This window comes from Nanorana parkeri, unplaced genomic scaffold (assembly GCF_000935625.1).
Source record: "Nanorana parkeri isolate BGI_ZX_2015 unplaced genomic scaffold, ASM93562v1 scaffold74, whole genome shotgun sequence".
NCBI lineage: Eukaryota > Metazoa > Chordata > Amphibia > Anura > Dicroglossidae > Nanorana > Nanorana parkeri.
In genome coordinates this window covers 1,036,739-1,057,052 of record NW_017306342.1, presented here as the reverse complement: position 1 = coordinate 1,057,052, position 20,314 = coordinate 1,036,739, and the positions used below count along the sequence as shown (strand labels likewise).

Genomic DNA, 20,314 nt, shown 5'->3' with positions numbered 1-20,314 from the left:
GAGCTGGACATTTATAAAATCAGTGGATGGTTGGCAGTAAAAGTTAAAGTGGCATTAAACTCAGGAGTTAAAGCTTAAAAACGCATTCAAGTACCTGAACTATTAAAAAGACTGGGCCTTATTTGTGTATCACTCGGTTGTAGATCCTCAAATCATCTCTGAATTGGTGCCGACACTGTCCTTCCTTCTGGAGGGGGGCTACTTTTGTTCCCTATGGTCCTGGTGTGTGTTGTAAAGTAGCCACCGCTCCAAGCTCACTCTTGTGATGGACTATAATCTCATGTTTAGGTATCTAATTTATATTGAAGTTATACTTGAAGCGGTGATTACTTTACAACACAGCAGAAAGGCATCATGGCAGTCTCACAAAACCAGCATGTAAAACAACATGTCTCACCACTAAGGATAATGACAGAGGTTTGGATACACGTCTTCAGCCGAGGATGTGTAAGCCGCACTGCCGCGCCAAGGCACCTCTTATAGTGCGGTCCTAACTCTAAACTATGAGAGTCTCCATCTTGGAGCACATGGGGGCAGAAGATATCAAATTGGGTGCAGGTTTGTCAGGAGGATGCCCAACCTCCTTAAAAAAGGTACAGAAACACACAAGGGATCCCGCACATCCTATTGGCAGCTGAGAAACCCCATGCGTCGCTGCACCAAATCGGTCAAGCAAAACAAACGACAAACGCACTCAACAATTTCCAATTTCTTCGTGTGCACCTTACTGTATAACTGGTAACAAATTGTTGAGTGCGTTTGTCGTTTGTTTTACTTTACAACACGGACCGTGGAGAAAAGTAGCCATCCTCCAGAAGGAAGGACAATGTCAGCACCAATTCAGAGATGATTTGAGGATCTACAGCTGAGTGATACACAATTAGTATACATGTTAATAGTTAAAAAGGTACTTGAATGCATTTTTAGTATTTACCTCCTGAGTTTCGTGTCACTTTTAGACAAAGCAAAGGCAGGCATTGTGAGAAGGCAGAAGGTGAATTAAATCAGACAGGTATCTTACACGAGTAGAATTACAAACACATAATACTAATCAGAGTTAATAAAACACATTGTTAAACTAATCCTTAGTACGGCACACCAATATAATTCAACAAGTATATGGGGTTACTTCATACTGACAGAATCCAGACAACAGGTTAAGGTGAAATTCTGTTATTTGGATTCTTCAGGTATTTAATTGTGAAGTGTTTGAGAAAATCTGGGGTCCTTGGTTCCAATCTTCTCAAGTGTTGAGGTTTATTTTTTAAATCAAAAGTTATTTACAAAGGAGGATGATAGAATTTATGATCCTTTTCCAGTCCGACATAGACTGGGTGGATGAGAATGGTCTTTTCAGCATAAACAGTGCTTTGGAGTGATAAGATCTGGAGTTCACCAAAAATGCCAAGCAGAGAATTATTAGGATAACAGATGTCAGTAATGCAGGAAATAGCGACACTTCCATAGACCATGAGTAAAGTCTCCATTCTCGCCAAGGCTTCCAAGGCATGTAAAAGTAGGGTGTAGACACAGTTTAGGAAGTCTAGCTGGGGTGTAGTAGATCTGATGGAAAAGCTTCAGTTGGATGTCTGTCCTTGCACAGCAGACCAATTTTGGTCTATTAACTGGGAACCTGTCTGGCTGTTTGCGGCTTTAAAAGAAAACTATGGGCAAAACTTTTTTGGCTGTAGTTCTTTTTAGGGTCACAGGAGGACTTTTACAATGTGCTCCTGTGACACAAAACTCAATAGGAGGGCTACTGCCCGTTATCTGCTGACAGTGAAGAGCTGTGCTGCAGCCAGGAAGGATCCGGACAATGGCTCTGTAGAGCCAGAGCCAGCTGTGCCCACCCCTTCCCCTGACTGTCCCTTCAATGAGCGCTGGAGGAATAGAGGGGGGAAACCCTGCAGGGAGTGATGACTGTCGGTCACCGCTCTCTGCGGGGAGAAGGTCATAAACTGAGTGGAAAAGGAACCTTTGAAAAAGAACCTTGTAGGAGAATTAGCATGTCTACTGATAATTAGGGATGCACCGAAATTTGGGACGCCGAAACATATAGTCCGAAAATGACAACTTTTGCAAAATGCTGAAAGTACTATCTTTCGGCCGAAATTGCGCTGCATTCCTAGTTTCTCTTCTCCTCGCTGGGCGTTGCTCTGTCCCCCCCCCCCGTCCCCTGTGTTCACTGTGTTAGTGCGAGTGACTTTATACATACACTTATCTTGGATTGCAGAGGCATCTGCAGTCACTTTGACACCAACCCGACTCTAAGGGTATTATGCGGTCATTTTGCTCTGTGTCCCTCTGACAAAGCGCAGCGTCCAGCGGGGAGGAGGAGAGAAACGGTCAGGAGGCCGAGTGGGGCGGGGAGTGCTGCAAGCCGCAATGTCACAGGAGGCCGAGCTCTTCTCCTGCACCGCTCAGTCTCCTGTGACAGATCAGGATGGAGAGTGGTGCATGAGTGGAGACAGGAGGCTGAGCCGGCAGTGCGGAGGAGCAGTCAGCTGTCAAAATAGACAGAGCTCTCCTCCCTGCACAGCCCGCTCAGCTTCCTGTGACAGCGAGTCAGGCTGGAGAGCGGGTACAAGCAGTCAAGAGATCAGCTGATCGCTGACTGCTTGTAAATAATTGAGGACATAGTATGTTTACGGTGTCCCCAATTATGAACGAACAGGAAGTGCTTTACCTCACTTCCTGTTCATTGAAGGATTGTGGACATAGTAAACATACCATCTCCACAAGTTATGAATGAACAGGATACCGGTGTCCTCAATCTCTTCTTCTACTTTAAAAGGGAAATATCAAGGATCTGTTTAGACCCCCAGATATTTCCCAGAGCCCACGACAGTGAAGTTAAAAATTAAAAATATTTATTAAAAAAATAAAATAAAAAGTTTAGAAAAAAAAAAATGTAAAAAAAAATTTAAAAGGCTGGAATTTTTGGTTTCAAAATTTCATTTCGGTGCACCTCTACTGACAATGGGGAAAAAAGGTGTAGCCAATTATTCATGGAAAAATTGCTTCTTTTCAGCCCTGCATGAGCCAGGGAAGGATAACCTCCAATAAAGGGCTCTCACACATTTTGTTTTGGGACAATGTGTTTACAGCGATTACACATTTGAAAGAACTGCAACATGTAATACTTTGTCAGCCCAACAGCCATTAGTATAGTTATAATTACAAAGCAGTAAAACCACCTTGGCACTGAATGTTTTCTCCAGCTGGTCCTTGTACTCCTTGATCTGCTCCTCATGGTCTCGTCTGAGCTCTTGCAGGGCCTCAGCCAACTTGTTCTCGAATTCTAGCCTTCGACCAGAATCAATCTCTACAATCCGGGTATCATGACGTTTCTTCATCTCATGCACCTCCTGCAAAATACAAGCAACAAGCACATATCACACATAACTAAATACATAAGAGAATGTCTGGACATTGTGCAATGCATCACAATAGTGTCTTTTTTTTATTTTATAGATCTCTATAATATTGCCTCACTACATACAATAGATCTAACTGGTTTTCATCTGCTATTACAAGCTGCCAGTAAAAGGTGAGCAGAGATCTTCTCATTATCATGGAGGCTGCTGTGGCTGTTATTCCTAAATCGTGTAGCAATTAACAAAATAAATGGTTTCTCCATAGAGGAGATTGCAATGGAGAAACTACTGCCTGTGGACTGAGGTTTACTAAAAAGAGGAGAATCCATCAGTGATCCAAAACTGGTATAAATCTCTGCAAGCCAGAGTCCGATAACAATTGCAGCAGAAGTCTTCCACTACAAGTGCACTATAAACATAAGTCAGGCTACAACCAGGACCGTGCTCTTAGTCATAGGCATTTTCAAAGGAACTCAGACACTCCTCTCTGTGCATTAAATAAATAAAATATTATATAGTGACACAACTAGGTTCATTGTCATTTTCAACCATTTACTGCCAGTTTGTAACGTACCTGGCCATGTATATTTTTTTCAAAATCCAATTGCTCCTTGAGGGTTTGCATTTTATTCTCCAGGTCCACTCTCCATAGCATTTCATCGTGCAGCTGTTTTGTTGTCTCCTTCAATGAAGATTCAAGCTGTAAAATATGAACAGATGTAAAGATAAATGTATATTTTATACACACAAGAATGTAACTGTCTAAAGGCCTCAGAATGATATAAAATTGAAAGTACACTACCATTCAGATCTAATGATGCATTATACAAAAGCTGTTGTATACACATGCATCAGACAGACATTACTAAACCCCTCCAGATAACAGGCTCTGATCACATCCATTTATGTATGGAGTACAGCACCCCCTTCCCCTGCTGCGGTCCTTTTTACTGCTCATGTTCACCAATCTCTTTAGGACTACAAATGATGCTCAGTTGTGAGCACTTCCTGGTTCAGAGTCAGTGCTGTGCCAGGAAAAGGGTAGCAGAAAGTGGAGGCATCAGGGTTCTGTTTTGCATATATGGTTTCCAGCAGGTTTGTCACCCCTTGCTGACAGCAATGTGAAAGTAAACAAATAAATAAAAAGTGAACAGCAATGTGGCAGTGTTTGAAGACACACAAGAAATCAATAGGCGGCCTTAGCACAATGCAGGTAGCAAACCAAAGAGGTTTATATGGTTCCTTGGTAATCATTTTTTAACCCTTTCACACATTGCTAGTCTATTGCAGTGTTTTACTGTGTGCACATTAACATGCAGTATTTTGCACATTTTTAGCATGCCCGAGGATCGGCAAGTCTTGCCAAAATGTGCGAGCATGGCAGACTTGCCTCAGGGTTTTGCCTTGTTCAGTGCTGGCAGTTATACATCCCACTGCCATCATTTCCTTTGCTTCTTACAGATCCAGCTCTATTCTCTCCGACCATTGGGCAGCCACTGTTGAATCATGCTTACTCATGCATGCAGGTGTTACAGCATCCTGGCACCCGGCTTCATTCCCCTCATTTACAAGATGTTCAGAATAGAGCCAGGTGCTGGGGCAACATGTGCCTCAGGCAGTGCACACAAAAACAAAAAGATTTGATAGGAGTAAGGTGAAAGCAAATTTTTAAAGTTTGTTTCCGCTTTACGGCAGCCCATTCAATTTAAATGGGCTGCCAAAGCACATCAACTGCTGAAAAACTAGACATGCCAGTAACAGCACAGCATCTGCATTATGCCAAGCTGCAGGGCAGATGCATTGTACATTGCATCCATGTGCATTGCTGTAATAGATGGTAAAATGCATATTAGTGCAAAACAATAGTGAGAAGCCAACCTTAAGCTCAACACACACACACACACACAATCTGACTGTACAATTTCCTTTAGATCTACCAACAACTATGTAGTTCAAAGGCTTGCCTGATTGGATGCAGATTGATTGTATAAACTAGATAGGTGCTCATTTTACATAGTTTTGGTACATCTAAAGTCGATTGTTCAAAGATTGTTTGGTCAGATTGTAACGTGTATGGTGACCATTATGGAGAGGATTTTATTAAAACACTAAATAAATAAAGGAAGTAGTAAGGGGTTCCAGTGTACGTAGCTTATTATAGTTTCATATACCTACTTTTATTTGATGTGCAGAAAGGAGCAATTTATATTTACAAATATGTATACATAAAAAAGGTATCATCTTCTATCATTTAGTAGGAATTTAGAACTTTCCATTTTGTTCACATGCCCCAATAGTGATTTTAGTGTATTTTTAACAAATATGGTTTAGGTAAACATTTGTGCAACGATCATGGAATGCACAAAATCAATAGCATCGTCTCCTTTCACAAACATTCAAGGCTGTAACATGCAAGTAAACAACTGCAAAAATGATCCAGCCACCCGAGGTATAAAATGGAAGGCGGAACCTGGCAGCTAAAGAGTTACAGTATGGCAAACAGGAACCCCAGAACTTTGCCTTTCCCCTAGGACAAAGTTTCAAATCCATTTGGATTGTCCCATGACATGTCCCCTATATCAGGGGCGCCCACAATTTTTCGTCTGGAGATCTACTTTTCAAATGACGAGCTCAATGAGAGAAACCAATGATACTGCGAGCAGTATTTTTGCAGATCGCACTGGAACGGAATGCAGGCACTAATGTGCATGCGTTCCAGGTGCGGGCAATCGCCCTGTGGGCGGCAGGCATGGCTGCAGTGCCATTGACTTCAATACAACCCCACGCCTCTGAACACAGGGAGTCGGCCGGCTTGCATTCTAGAGGCGCCAGCGTCCTGTCCTCCTGCGGTGCTCATGTGGCCGAAAGTGGCCGACGTTGCACTCAGGGAGAGGTGTCCCACCCTTTTCGGTCTGACACATTCAGCTGGCAGCCACACGAGCACCGCGGGAGCATAGCCGTTGCTAGCTCCTTTTGCACCCGAGGCAAGAAAAAAGAAACGTGCCCCCCAACAGACCGTGGGATTACTGTGCTTGATTGGCCAGCAAACTCGCCTGACCTGAACCCCATAGAGAATCTATGGGGCATTGCCAAGAGAAAGATGAGAGACATGAGACCGAACAATGCAGAAGAGCTGAAGGCCGCTATTGAAGCATCCCGTTCTTCCATAACACCTCAGCAGTGCCACAGGCTGATAGCTTCCATGCCACGCCGCATTGAGGCAGTAATTGCTGCAAAAGGGGCCCAAACCAAGTACTGAGTACATATGCATGCTTATACTTTTCAGAGGTCCGATATTGTTCTATGTACAATCCTTGTTTTATTGATTGCATGTAATATTCTAATTTTCTGAGATTGTGGATTTGGGGTTTTCATGAGCTGTAAGCCATAATCATCACAATTATGACAAATCACGGCTTGAACTATCTTGCTTTGCATGTAATGAGTCTCTCTCATATATTAGTTTCACCTTTTAGGTTGCATTAGTGAAATAAATGAACTTTTGCACGATATTCTAATTATTCGAGTTTCACCTGTAAATGAATGGAAAGCACAGAGGCTTCCTAATCATTCAGAAAATATTTACTATCAAGCAGCTTCTGAATGGGGAGGAGCCTCTGTACAGAGTGCTACTCCCCATTGAGAAAATCATGAATGAACAGGAAGTGATGTAAATCACTTCCTGTTCATTTATAACTGGGGACACATAGTACTGTGTCTGCAGTTATTTACAAACACTGGAGTGATCAGCTGATCGCTCCAGTGTTTGTCCTGCACGGAGGATTGGTAAATATCACTGATATGTACCGATCCTCCACCACTCGGCCACGAACTCAAGGGGGCTCAGCCTGCAACTTCTCCTCTGGATCCCCGCTGCGCTCTTGGGCAGAGAGAGGCAGCGGGGGATCCGAGAAGTGAAGGGAGCACTTCGCCGCAGGGGGGGGGGGAGGAGCGGTGGAGGGAGCCGCTGTCAAAGCAGCATAGTCGACCGGTGAGGAGAGAGAGACCCCGCCGGCTATCATATCCTGTCCCAGCGGCTTTCTCGCTCTCCTCACCGCTCGGCCATGCTGCTGTGATAGCAGCTCTGTCATCCACGCCGCTGCCTGCAGCGCTTCCTTTACTTCTCCTCGGATCCCCGCTGCATACACGAGGGAGAGCAGCGGGGATCCAGAGGAGAAGCCCCACGGCGGGAGGACAGGACATCGTGATTACTGGTAGATCGCGATTGACCTAATGGGGCACCCCTGCACTATATCTTATGCACATAATGCCCCATACGTCACATAAAGCACAGGAGTAAATCTGACAGCAGAAACAAAAGGAGAATATGAAACCTCGTACTCCAGATATTTGTGCCTTCAGGTCTTGGAGCTGCTCTTCTAAACATCTTTTGTTACTCTTCGAAGTGGCAAGCTCAGCTTCTTTTGAATTCAGCTTCGCTTCAGCATCTCTCAGTTGGTTCTGAGCATGACCTAAATCGGATTCTTTCTTCGCATTTCTGTAAAATAATATGCACAAGGCATCTTGTTAGACCACAGACGACACAAAAATATGCAGGATTTAGACTGAAACAGGTAATCATTATAGTAATCACTGCACAATGACGCAGATTATTAGTGTACAATAGGGAAGGAAGCCTACAGTGTTATAAAGAAACAATACCAAGTGCAAGGAAACAACACAAACTATTAGGGTCCATTCACATCACGTGTTGGGGCTGAGCAGGCCGTTATTTCCAGCACAGCCCCAATGCAAGATAAGGTAATTTGCCTTGTCACGGATGGGCACCACTCACACCACTACGCCACGGTGGGAACGCGGTGGTGTGCGCTAAGAAAAAGTACAGCATGACTTACTTTTTTTCCAGTGGCGTGAATAGACCCTCAGTGCCAGAAACATTCTGGTATAGTGGCAAAGTTTGGCTTTTGAAGATATTGGCTATTGAAGGATGATTGGTCATCCTGCACACAAGGGGGGGCTTTCACAGATACTGGAGGGAAAAATGGTGCATACAGGTCAGCTTCCTTTATCACCTAATGAAAACCTCTCATTTGCACTGGAGGTATGATCCTTAGTTTCTGAAATGTGCACCTTGTGCCAATGCTATAAAACATGGATGTATATCAAATTGCAAGTTTTTAAACCCTCATTCAGTGCTTATGTTAAAAGAAAAATGGTGTGGACATATCTGATGCTGAGACGCCGCAGCCGGGACGGATCCCGACAATACTGTCTGGATCCACCCAGCTGCGGGATTGACAGCTGTCTCTGCCTATCCAGAGGCAGAGCCAGCTGTGTCCGCCCCCTCCCCCGTCCGTTTCGCCAGTCAGCGCTGGGGGATTGGAGGGGGGAATCCCTGCAGAGAGCCGTGAGTGACAGTCACGGCTCTCTGCGGGGATAGATCGAGAAGTGAGCGAGCAACGGTATGTGTTCGCTCACTTCCCGACCTACTGAGCCGACCTTGGACATGCAGCATTGTTTCTCAATATTATTATTATTATTATAATACAGGATGTATATAGCGCCAAGAGTTTGCGCAGCGCTTTACAATATAAGGGGGAAAAAAGGGAGGGGCAACTGATACATGAGGTAGCTGTTAACAATATTATTATTAAACATGGACAGATGTGGGGACGGATCAATGAAGGAAACAGAACTCACAAAAGTGATGCATTGTACACATAACAGGGAACTACTGCTGGACCACTGGGCAAACAACACTTTTAAGGCCCATTCACACAAATGTTGTGCGATAAACGTACGGTACTGCTCAACACACCTACTAGGCATTACTGTGCGGCAGGTGCGTTGCCACTCATTTCAATAGCACCCCAAACGCACCTCCTGCCTGTAATGCACTCCACCATGCGGTGCTGCAATACCATGCGTGGACGTTGCAAAGTAGTGCATGCATGGTACCATGCGCTGCTGCCCAGTCAAGTGCACTGGGCCATTAAAGGAGAACTATGACATGAGTGATTTCCACTCACCTCATAGTTCTAAGCCGACCTGTGACAATGAGACTGTCACAGGTCGGCTCAGTCGATCGGGAGGTGAGGGAAAACATACCGGCGTTCGCTCACCTCTCGATCCTGTCACGGCTCTCTGCCGTGACAGGGGCTGGATTCCCCTCTCCCCGCTCCGATCTGCCAGCGCTGACTGGCGGAACGGACGGGGGAGGGGGCGGGTACAGCTGGCTCTGCCTCTAGATAGGCAGAGCCAGCTGTCACTCACGCAGCTGGGCGGATCCCGTCCAGGTGCGGCGTCTCAGTATACCGCGAGCTGTAGCTCGCGGTATACTGAGCTTAGGGTGACGTGAGGACGCTAGTTTGTGTCCTCCCGTTACCCCAAGGAGAACTATGGGGAAAAACACTGACCCCATAGTTCTCCTTTAAGTGCATTTGGGTTGCCATTCAAATGAATATCAACGCACCAGCCACACTGTAATGTGTGCTAGGTGCGTTGCGTTGTACCATACGTTAATCACGCGCCATTGGTGTGAAGGGATCCTTGCCCATTTCCTTTACATGTATAAAATGATGCAATTTAGCTGCAGCCCTAAAAGGTCGGTTAAGTCAAAACTGATTTTTGCTCTTTGCAAGTAGTCGAGTACTAACAACCAACTGCTCTGTTGTCTTTCAAAGACTACACGTGAGCCTGCGGAACCCAATTACTACAGCCAATCACATCTGAGAATTTCATTTTTAGTAGATTTTGCAAAGATAAATCGCTTACTATATTTCAGGGTGAGAGACCTACTCCAGCGTGAGTGGATCCCAAACTTCATGCTGGAATAAATTGTATACATGGACCTGCATTAGACATGATGAGGTCAGTGGAGGCTGTGGGAACGGGTCTAACAGCCAGAAGGGAGCAAGGATCAGGTAGGTGAGTGTGTATATGTATACATGTTTTTTGTTTTTTTTAATTGAGCCCCTAGACCAAAATGAGGTGTTAACCCTTGCAGTGCAGGGGCAGCTCCACTGTAAAGCTGACCATACACCTATAGATTATCTGCAGATTTTCTATGGTCAGATGGAAAAACAGATTCTGTGCGGATGGAGGAATCTCCCACTGGGCCAAGCTTCAGTATCTTGTTAGTCGGTCCCGCGGGCTGTCAAAACACCTGAACAATCTGATTGGATGCCGGTGATATGTCGTAAGTGCGAACTTATCGAGTTGTGGGACTGCATGACTTCCGGTTTCCTCAGAACTACGATGTTTGCACACAAAACATGTTGTGCACGAGCGCCATCCACGGCATTGCCCTATACACATAGACCACAGCAATAAAATGATGTAGGATGACAGTAAGCCAGCACGTTCTTTATCTCCGATGCCCCACTCAATATGGCCGCCGCTTGAGTGGGGCACCTGAGATAAAGAACGTGCTGGCTTACTGTCATCCTACATCATTTTATTACTTTATTGCTGTGGTCTATGTCTATAGGGCAATGCCGTGGATGGCGCTCGTGCACAACATGTTTTGTGTAAAAACCTCGTAGTTGTGAGGAAACCGGAAGTAATGCGGTCCCACAACTCGAGAAGTTCGTAGTTTTGATCGATCACCGGCATTGTTCAGGATTTTGAGAGCCAGCGGGACCAATTAGCAAGATACTGAAGCTTGGCCCAGCAGGAGATTCCTCCATCCGCACAGTTTAGCGTAGATGGAGGAATCTGTTGCACTTTTTCCATCTGACCACAGAAAATCTGCAGATAATCTATAGGCCTATGGCCAGCTTTATAAGAGGGCCTACTAAAACTATCCGATCAGGCAGAGCTTTACACTACATAGTTGTTGTCAGATCTACAGGAAATTGTATAGTGTATGGTCAGCCTTAAACTGGTCATACTTTATATAATCTGATTGCACAATCTTCTATAGATGTAGTACAAATACCTGTGTGATTGGACACAAATCGGTTGCACAGTTTAGGTCTGTCTGTCCTCATATTAGACAGTCTTGGTTAGATTTATCAGCACCATGTACTATGAGGACGCACCTGACCAGTTCATTGAATGTGTATGGGATCGGGCAGGTGGTGGACCTATAGGGGATTGTACAGTGTATGGTGACAATGAAATGGACGGGTCAGGTGTGGCTATAGAATGCCCCGACTCCCCTCCTGTCATGGCCGCCCTCACCTGGCCTGCAGCTGCCGGTGCTCCTCCCGGGTCTTGCCGAGCTCCACCTGCAGCCGGGCCCTCTCGTTGGCCGTGTAGTCGAGCAGTTTCCGGGCATCGGCCAGTTCGGTCTCATAGAGCAGCCTGAGGTTGGAGACCTCCCTGGTGGTCACCTCCTCCTTCTCCTCCAGCTGCAGCTTCAGCAGAGACTTGTCCGCCTCCAGAGATCTCACCCGCTCGATGTAGGCGGCCAGCCGGTCATTGAGATGGCTCAGCTCCTCCTTCTCCTGCAGCCGGGAGAGGCGAGTCGGGCTGCCCGGGGATGGAGCCGTGATGGTCCGGGGAACATTCCTGCCAGGTGTAGAAGCAGCCATGTCTTGTGAATGAGGGAAGCTGGCCGAGTGTCCTCCTATAATAGCTCCCCCTGGAAATACACGCCGGGCCGCTCAGGTACCGGCCGGGGGGAGGGGGGGCTCCGTGTACTGTGAGGGACATATGTGGGAGCACACTGGGGATTCTGAGTGCAAGGGATATTATTGACCTCTGAGACATCCATCCATCCCTGAGTGTGACCCACATCATTCCACACATATAAGTGAGCCTGAGGAGAATGTGACAACTCTGGAACACTTTCATCCCATTTGGGGATATAACGGGATAGGATTCCTGCCCCAATCACTGTGAGAGCAATTAATGGGACCAACAACGAACCACTTGGGGCCATTATCAGTTCAATCACATCAAGTAGGAAAGTTCGGCTATTAGGCTCCTTACAAGGGCACAACTAGTGATGGGCTCGGGCGTGTTCGCAATCTGACCGGAATGCAGGCACTAATGTGCCTGCGTTCTGGGTGCGGCGATCGCCCTGTGGGCAGGGGGCATGCCTGCGGTGCCATTGACTTCAATACAACCCCACACCCCCTCCAGCCCCTGAATGCAGGGAGTCGGCCGGCTTACATTCCAGTGCGTCCTAGAGGCTCTGGCGTCTTGTCCTCCCGGGGTGCTCGTGTGGCCGACGTTGCACATAGGGAGAGATGTCCTGCCCCTTTCTATCTGCGGCGTCTAACACATTCAGCCGGCAGTCGCACGAGCATCGTGGGAGCATAGCCGTAGCCAGCACATTTTGCACCCGAGGCAAGAAAAAAAACGTGTGTGTGTGTGTGTGTCCCAACAGGCGTGTGATGTCACCCAGTGCCCTGCCTCCAGGATTTTTTTTACATTTTTTATTTTATTTTTATTATTTATTAAAACATTTTTTTTAACTGTTTGGGAGGGGGGGGAGCTTCGGGGAAATATTAGGGGTCTAAGCAGCCCCCTGATATTTCCCTTTTAAAATAGAAAAAGAAATTGAGGACACAAAGTCCTCAATCCCTTTTTCTGCAGCCTCTGTTCTAAATGAATGGAAAGCACAGAGGCTGCCCATTCATTAAGAAAATATTTTACTATCAAGCAGTTTCTGAATGGGGAGGAGCCTCTGTACAGAGTGCTTCTCCCCATTGAGAAACTCATGAATGAACAGGAAGAGATGTAAATCACATCCTGTTCATTTATAACCCAGTTATTTACAAACACTGAAGTGATCAGCTGATCACTGATATGAACCGATCCTCTGCCGCTCGACCACGCACACGGGGGCTCAGCTTCTCCCATGGATCCCCCCCTGCTCTCCCGAGCAGAGGCAGCGGGGGATCAGACACAAAGCACTTCAGCCGCGGGAGGGGGGGCCGAGCCGCTGTCACAGAACTAAGGCCGAGCGGTGAGGTGAGAGAGAGGCGCCGGCTGTCTGATCTATATGCCCTATACCCCATTATACCATGTACCCCCATTATACCTCATCATACCTAATACCCCCAATATACCATGTACCCTCATTATGCCATGTAAACCTATTATACCTTTTACCCCCATTATACCACGTAGGCTTATTATCCCATATGTCCTCATCATGTACCCACATTATATTTCCATTATATCATGTATACCCATTATACCATGTACCCTCATTATACTATGTACTCAGATAATACCATGTACCCTCATTATACCATGTACACCCATTATACCTCTATTTTACCATGTACTCTCATTATACCATGTACTCCCGTTATACCATGTACTCCCATTATACCATGTACCCCCATTATACCTCTATTTTACCATGTACTCTCATTATACCATGTACTCTCGTTATACCATGTACTCCCATTATACCATGTACTCCCATTATACCATGTACTCCCATTATACCATGTACTCTCATTATACCATGTACTCTCATTATACCATGTACTCCCATTATACCATGTACTCTCATTATACCATGTACCCCCCATTATACCATGTACCCCCCATTATACCATGTACCCTCATTATACCATGTACCCCCCATTATACCATGTACTCCCATTATACCATGTACTCCCATTATACCCTCATTATACCATGTGCCCCTATTATACCATGTACCCTCCTTATACCATGTACCCCCATTTTACCATGTACTCTCATTATACCATGTACCCTCATTATTCCATGTACCCCCTTTTATACCATGTACCCTCATTATACCATGTTTCCCTATTATACGATGTACCCTCATTATTCCATGTACCCCTTTTATAACATTTACCCTCATTATACCATGTAATGTTATTTCAATATGTACTGGTATATTGTGATCATAGTTTGACTCAAGGACAAGGCTGGCATTGGGACAGAATGAAGAGAGATGTTTGTAGCAGCAATGTATAAATAGCAGCTGATACTATGGCAGGTCATGAGCTGGCCAAGACATCTACTGACTACAACCACTGAACACATTGCTGTCTGAGATGTAAAGTGTTATCAGCCACAAAACACTTTTCATATCAGTTGCATACTTGCCAACAAGCTCCAGGGATGTAATTTACTGTTATGTAGATAATATACACTATGTGCATTACATCAGATTTACTATCATGTGTTGTGGCTTAGCTCCAAAATAGCAACCTGGAAGTTTTATTCATTGTTCATCCCATAATGTTCATAGCTGATTCATAGCTTACTATGCAAAGCCTATTTTTGTAGTTGTGTTTTAAAGGGCTAGTCTACCCAAAATGAATACTTCAGTTATGTATAGACTCTGTTGGGTAAGAATTAGGAATGCACCTATACTTTTCGAGTACCAGTGCCGATACTCGGCATTTTCATGAGAACTACCAGGGTTGCAGCTGTGACCTGGCTCTGGCGCTCCACCACTGTCCTGAAATCATTAGTCGATATTGTTTTAGAGAAACTGTCACATGACCATAAACAAAAGTGTCAGTACTTGTATCTGTAAGTACTTGGACAAGTATCAGTACTTGTACTCGCAAAACTGGTATCGGTGCATCACTTATATATATTTATGAAAACAAATTCATACAATAAAACAGAGATGTACAAATCCCACAAGCTCCGTGTGCTCCTTACAAATGACAGCTGCCTTTTTCTCTAGTCTAGTCTTGGAGCTCAAAAAGTATCGGTACATGTACTTGTACCGAGTACTGTACTTGGTATCGGGTGCATCCCTTGTAAGAATCATCCACTTACTTTTTTTACACCCCTTGGGGGCTCCAAGAACCTGAATGTCTAACGCTGGCCATACACTGTTAGACAAACTTTCATACAAAAAAATCTTGTCAGAACATTTGATAATGCCATCAGAAACTTGAGGAATGACGTTCGAAATTTCATATGACTTTAAAATCCAATTTCGAAATGAATGAAGTTTCCAGAATGAAAACCATATTAACTGTTACAATTCCGTTCATTGGAGAAACATTTTCCAACCTGCTCTTTTGACTTTTTTCATCAGCATGGTCAAAATCAGTTGTCAATTTTGAGCCCATTGCCTATTAGAAAATAAAACAAATGTTCCAGAAAAAAAATGTAAAACGAAATTCTAACTGTATAACTGTATATATAGCTTTAGACGTATCCTGTCAAGGCCAAAATATGTGGCTAGACGTGAAAGCTTCTCATCCAACCTGACAGAGCTCAAGCAATGTGTCAACAAGAGCTAAAATGATCAAGAATTGCAGGATCAGGTATCTTGTCCTGAATTTTCTCAGAGTACATAACAGAAATAATGAGCCAGGTTTAAAATGTTTGTTTTCAGTGTTCTTGTGGTGTTTGTTATTTTTTTCTGTTATGTACTTTTTTAGAGCATCTGATGAGAGATGCAACGACAATCTTTATTGTAACTCTGATCAGATGAAACAAAACAGTGGGCACTATTAAAAGAAAATATTTGCTAATAAGATTGGTCTGTTCTTTTAACTTTTTTTTTCTTCTTACATTTTTGTTGTAAGATACTTTCATTTATGCCTTTCAACATAATCTTAGTCAGTTATTACATTAGATTCTAAATTGGCCAATTTAACATACAGTAACACTTATCAACCAACCAAAATTATAAGTGAATGTCTTATTTTTCTAGGGCGGTCTTTAATCGAATGAAAGGACTTTGCTCATTTTATAAATAAGACTTAGTTATTGTATACAACTGTACCCCTACATTTAGAGTACAGGCAAACACTATTCTCTATATACTCTTCCTTGTGTGCGCATACAGTACACATAAAAAAAAACTCTATTAAATAGTCAACAGGTATTATATTTTTTTTTTAAATCACTAATGTCTCCTGTAAGTGCTGTGAAGCACATTACAACTGTCACCAATCAACAACAAAGCTGATTAGCCAGATTTCACCTGCTGGCTAGTTCACTCAAGCCCACTCAAAACTGTGACCGCCATTCCCCCCAACTTCTTGTGTGCGCATACAGTACACATAAAAAAAAAACTCTATTAAATAGTCAACAGGTATTATATTTTTTTTTTAAATCACTAATGTCTCCTGTAAGTGCTGTGAAGCACATTACAACTGTCACCAATCAACAACAAAGCTGATTAGCCAGATTTCACCTGCTGGCTAGTTCACTCAAGCCCACTCAAAACTGTGACCGCCATTCCCCCCAACTGGACCAATCAGTGGTGGCAGTTGCGGCTGGGGCATTTCCCCGCCCCTTGGTGATGTGTAACTGTGGGGCGGGAAATGCACGTCTCTGCAACTCAATGGGTCGGGAGGAGGGGATGCAGTCATGGTTTTGAGCAGGCTTGAGTGAACAGAGGCAAACTGGGTTCTCATAAAGTCCAGGCACATCACTATGTATAAACCCTTACCATTAACACTACTAGATGGTGCAGGAGTGCCTAGGAATTTACCATGCTCCTTAACGTCATCTAGTGGTGGTGGTGGTAATGTCGTGTGAATGGCATTTGCCCGGATTTACACTGGACAGATGGTTTATAAATTAGCCCATAATTGTTTGAGCAATAGGTTCATTTCTTATCCCAAAGCTCCAGTCTGTGTTAGCGCCTGTGCTCTTGTATTCTTGTTTCTACAGTTGCTGATTTCAGCTTGTATTTTTACTATGATTGTACCATGTTTTGGTTCTATCTCTACTTAGCTGCCATCTGCAGAGGTGTGCCCAAGGGGCTCAAGCTGGTACACCCACCAGGAAATCCATCACTTTTTGCTGGGTGTTAAGGTGAAGATCTGGTGAGATGTATATAACCGCCACTAACGAAAATTCGTATTTCGTACGAATCCGAATTGAGTTCAGTTACGAATTACGAAATACGAAATAACGGATATTACGAAACGAAACGAAACAGAACTAATTTTTTGACGGCGCACAAGTCTAGTACTTATACTCTGCGCCTTTACTCTTTTTAGGTCTCACACGCTCTTCAATGTGTATATAGCACAGAGGGTCCACTATCCAGGCTCAGGCCATGGACCCTGCTGACATACCTCAACAGAGACCAGACCCATAAATTATAACAATGCCTGCAAATACATCATCGATCATGTCTCAGTTTTCAGGGCACTTTTAGTTTTTTCACACTGGTGGTATCCTGTTTGCTGGTAATAGTAATTCTCCTGCTTGATCAGAAAGCTCTGTTCCCTGTATAACCTGCCCAAAGTGATACATGCTTGTTTTTCTGCCTAGATTTGAAGCTTTAAATCCTAAGAACTTCCACTTCTTGCTGAAACCTATCATCAACCTGCTCCACAAACCTTTCATTTTGGCACACTGGTCATGTCAGATTGCATATTATCTCCTTCAAAGAGATTTGTTTAAGTGGGCAGATAATATGCTAGATTGCAACAGCTGTCTGTGTGAAGATTCCATTGAGTTTATTAAATTTGTAGCCTGTACTAAGTGATGCGTGCAAATTCCTCCTCACTTATTTTCGGATATCTTAGCCCCCTTTCAAGCTCTGAAGCAGTGTGCTTCTTATTCTGAGACTGCATCCCAGGCTGCTAAACTTATTGCTAGATTGCTAAATTGAGATTGCAACCCCAGTCTTCCATAGCAACAGGTCTTCTCAGCACTTCTGTCTCACCTATCACTGTGATTGTTCAGCCCATTTATCAGGGAGAAAGATTGAACCCTGGATTCTGAACTGATACTTCTGAGGCAGAAGATGACAGATTTTGGAATCCCAGTACCAGGTGCCCACATCCTTGGAAATCTTTCTCTTGTGGATTCATACTCTGACAAATTGCTTTATGATTCAGCCAAAGTACTAAAGCATTGTTGAAAAACAATACTGCTGAACAATTTAAACCTAAGCACAAGAAGAAATACTTCCTTACTATCTTTCTGATTCTTGTAGAAGACTTGCTAGCACTCATGTCTTTTACTGTACTGATCCAGGCCTAGAGACTCCTGAGATATGTCCCAAGTCTATCTCTGAGGTCAACGCATAGAACTAGCCTTTTATGTGACTGAAGCAGCCCCCTTAGATTCCGGGTTTGTCCCTTCTAAGGGCCGACTCACACCTTCAGGCATTCTGCAATGTGCCGCTGCTGGTGTGCGTTGATGCCCTGATCCCGGCGTATCACACTGTTCCCCTTTTCTTTGTTAGAACATAATTGAAATGTCACAAGTGACATTTAATTAGGTCCTATGGGCACAGCGTGATGTGCTTGTACCACGCGCAGCGCCATGAACGGAGCTCATTTGAAACAAGGCAAATTGCATTGTCCGCTGAATTTAAGTTTCTTTTGAGTCTAAAATGGCCTTTTCTAATTTAGCCTCTTCTGTTTGTTAGCACCTACACGGCCAGTCCCCACCCATCCTGTCAATCATCCTCAGCAATAGGTTAATTCCCTAGCCCAAGGCTCCAGTGCGTGTTAGCTCCTGAGCTTCTGCATTTCTCCTGCCCTGGTTACTGTCTTCTGCTTGAATTTTTTGTATGTTAATTTGCTGCCCGCCCTGACTTTTGGTCTGCTTGCATTTCTGTATTTGCCTGTCAACTTTGTACCATTGTTTGTCTGGTTCTATTTTTTCTCAGCTGCCATATGCACAGGTGTGCCCAAGGGCCACAACGTGCTACACCCACCAGGAAAGTCCATCACTCCTTGTGGGGTGCGTTGTAAAAATCTGGTAGTGTGTTTTTAAACTCTGCACCTCAGCCCTTTTTTGGGCTCACACCCTGTCTAAACATGCAGATAGCCCAGACAGTTCATTATCCAGGTTGTCCGTGACAGCAACCTTCAAAAGTGTGGTCACCACTTCTCTGAATTCAGTCAACAATCACCTTTTCTAGTTTCTTATTCCTGCCTTTTGACTGCTTATGTTTTGGCTTTCCTTGCTTCCTTCTTTCTTTCAGCAAAGGCTGTATAATAAAGACAGAGTCTTGGTCTATTCATATCTTAGATTTAACCTATTTTGATAGCTGTACATTCTGTATCCCATTTTGGTATGAGGGCTTAGAATCTGTCAGCACCAATCTGTAATAAAGCTGTCTTAATAATATCAAGCCGTGTTATTTTATGTCCGCTAACTATTTGAATTGCCCTGCACATATTTCTCTTAGAGAGGTATTAGATGGCAGAAAATAGGGTATCTGTTCCATAATAACATCCCAAGGCTCAGAAATATCTTCAGTAGGTAGGAAAAGCTCAGACACTTTTCAGGTAATTATATCCCAGGATAAATCCTGTCCTCTCTAAATCATTTTGTAACATAATCTTATGTTTAATATTATTAATTCCTTCACTTGTGTTTTTACCTTAACAATATATGTGTAATGACAGTGATATCTGTGTTCACCTGTAAAAGCAACCAAAACATAAATTGAACAAGAAAGCTGGTGCTAAAGTTAAAGCGTACATAATGGGGAAAAAAATATGCAGTACATAGCTGCAGTATATGAACATCCGCTGTGTTTTATCCACTTAAAGACCCTGAGAGTACAGAAATATACCCATTGATCTGCTTGACATTGTCAGGGTTTCTTACCCTTCCTTGTCCATTTGGCTGCAGCATGGCTTGTGTGCATTGTGCCTGACTATGTTCATTCCTCTGTGGTGCCCTCTTATGACCAAACCTGTGAACATCATCATTCTGCAACCTGTAGCAAACTCCTGACAAATTTCTGTCTCAGAGTGATGATGCAACACCAGTTCATTATTTAACCATCAGCTTGTCCATTTAGCCTCCACTCTTGCGTGTGTTCAAATCTACCAAGTGCTCTGCTGTTGCTCCTGTTGTCTGTATATGGACCTGGCTCTGGTTAACTGATCTCCTGGTTCCTGACTCCGGCTTTCGTTTTCTCTTCATTCTGCTCTCAGTGTTCCCTGACATAGTTCGGATTACTACCCGCTTTGGCATCTGACCTCTGGCTTGGTATCAACAACGTCCTGGACTTCCTTCACTGTGTTCGCCAATTTTGTTTATTATTATTTTCAATAAACTCCTTTTGTTTTTAACCTGCA

The 20,314-nt window shown here is 44.0% G+C and overlaps 1 protein-coding gene across 3 annotated transcripts in view; it reads right to left on the bottom strand.

Moving 5' to 3' along the window:
- The window catches only part of LOC108804804 (lamin-L(III)-like), a 29,111-nt gene extending 17,108 nt beyond the window's left edge, over nucleotides 1-12,003 (bottom strand). For all 3 annotated transcript variants that reach the window (XM_018576692.1, XM_018576691.1, XM_018576689.1), the window contains exons 1-4: nucleotides 11,523-12,003; nucleotides 7,719-7,875; nucleotides 3,952-4,077; nucleotides 3,198-3,368 (exon numbers count right to left, since the gene is read on the bottom strand). In XM_018576692.1, coding sequence (XP_018432194.1) covers nucleotides 3,198-3,368; nucleotides 3,952-4,077; nucleotides 7,719-7,875; nucleotides 11,523-11,875 — 807 coding nt within the window. In that variant the 5' untranslated portion in view covers nucleotides 11,876-12,003. The remainder of the gene's footprint in view (nucleotides 1-3,197; nucleotides 3,369-3,951; nucleotides 4,078-7,718; nucleotides 7,876-11,522) is intronic.
- Nucleotides 12,004-20,314: the final 8,311 nt, after the last annotated feature.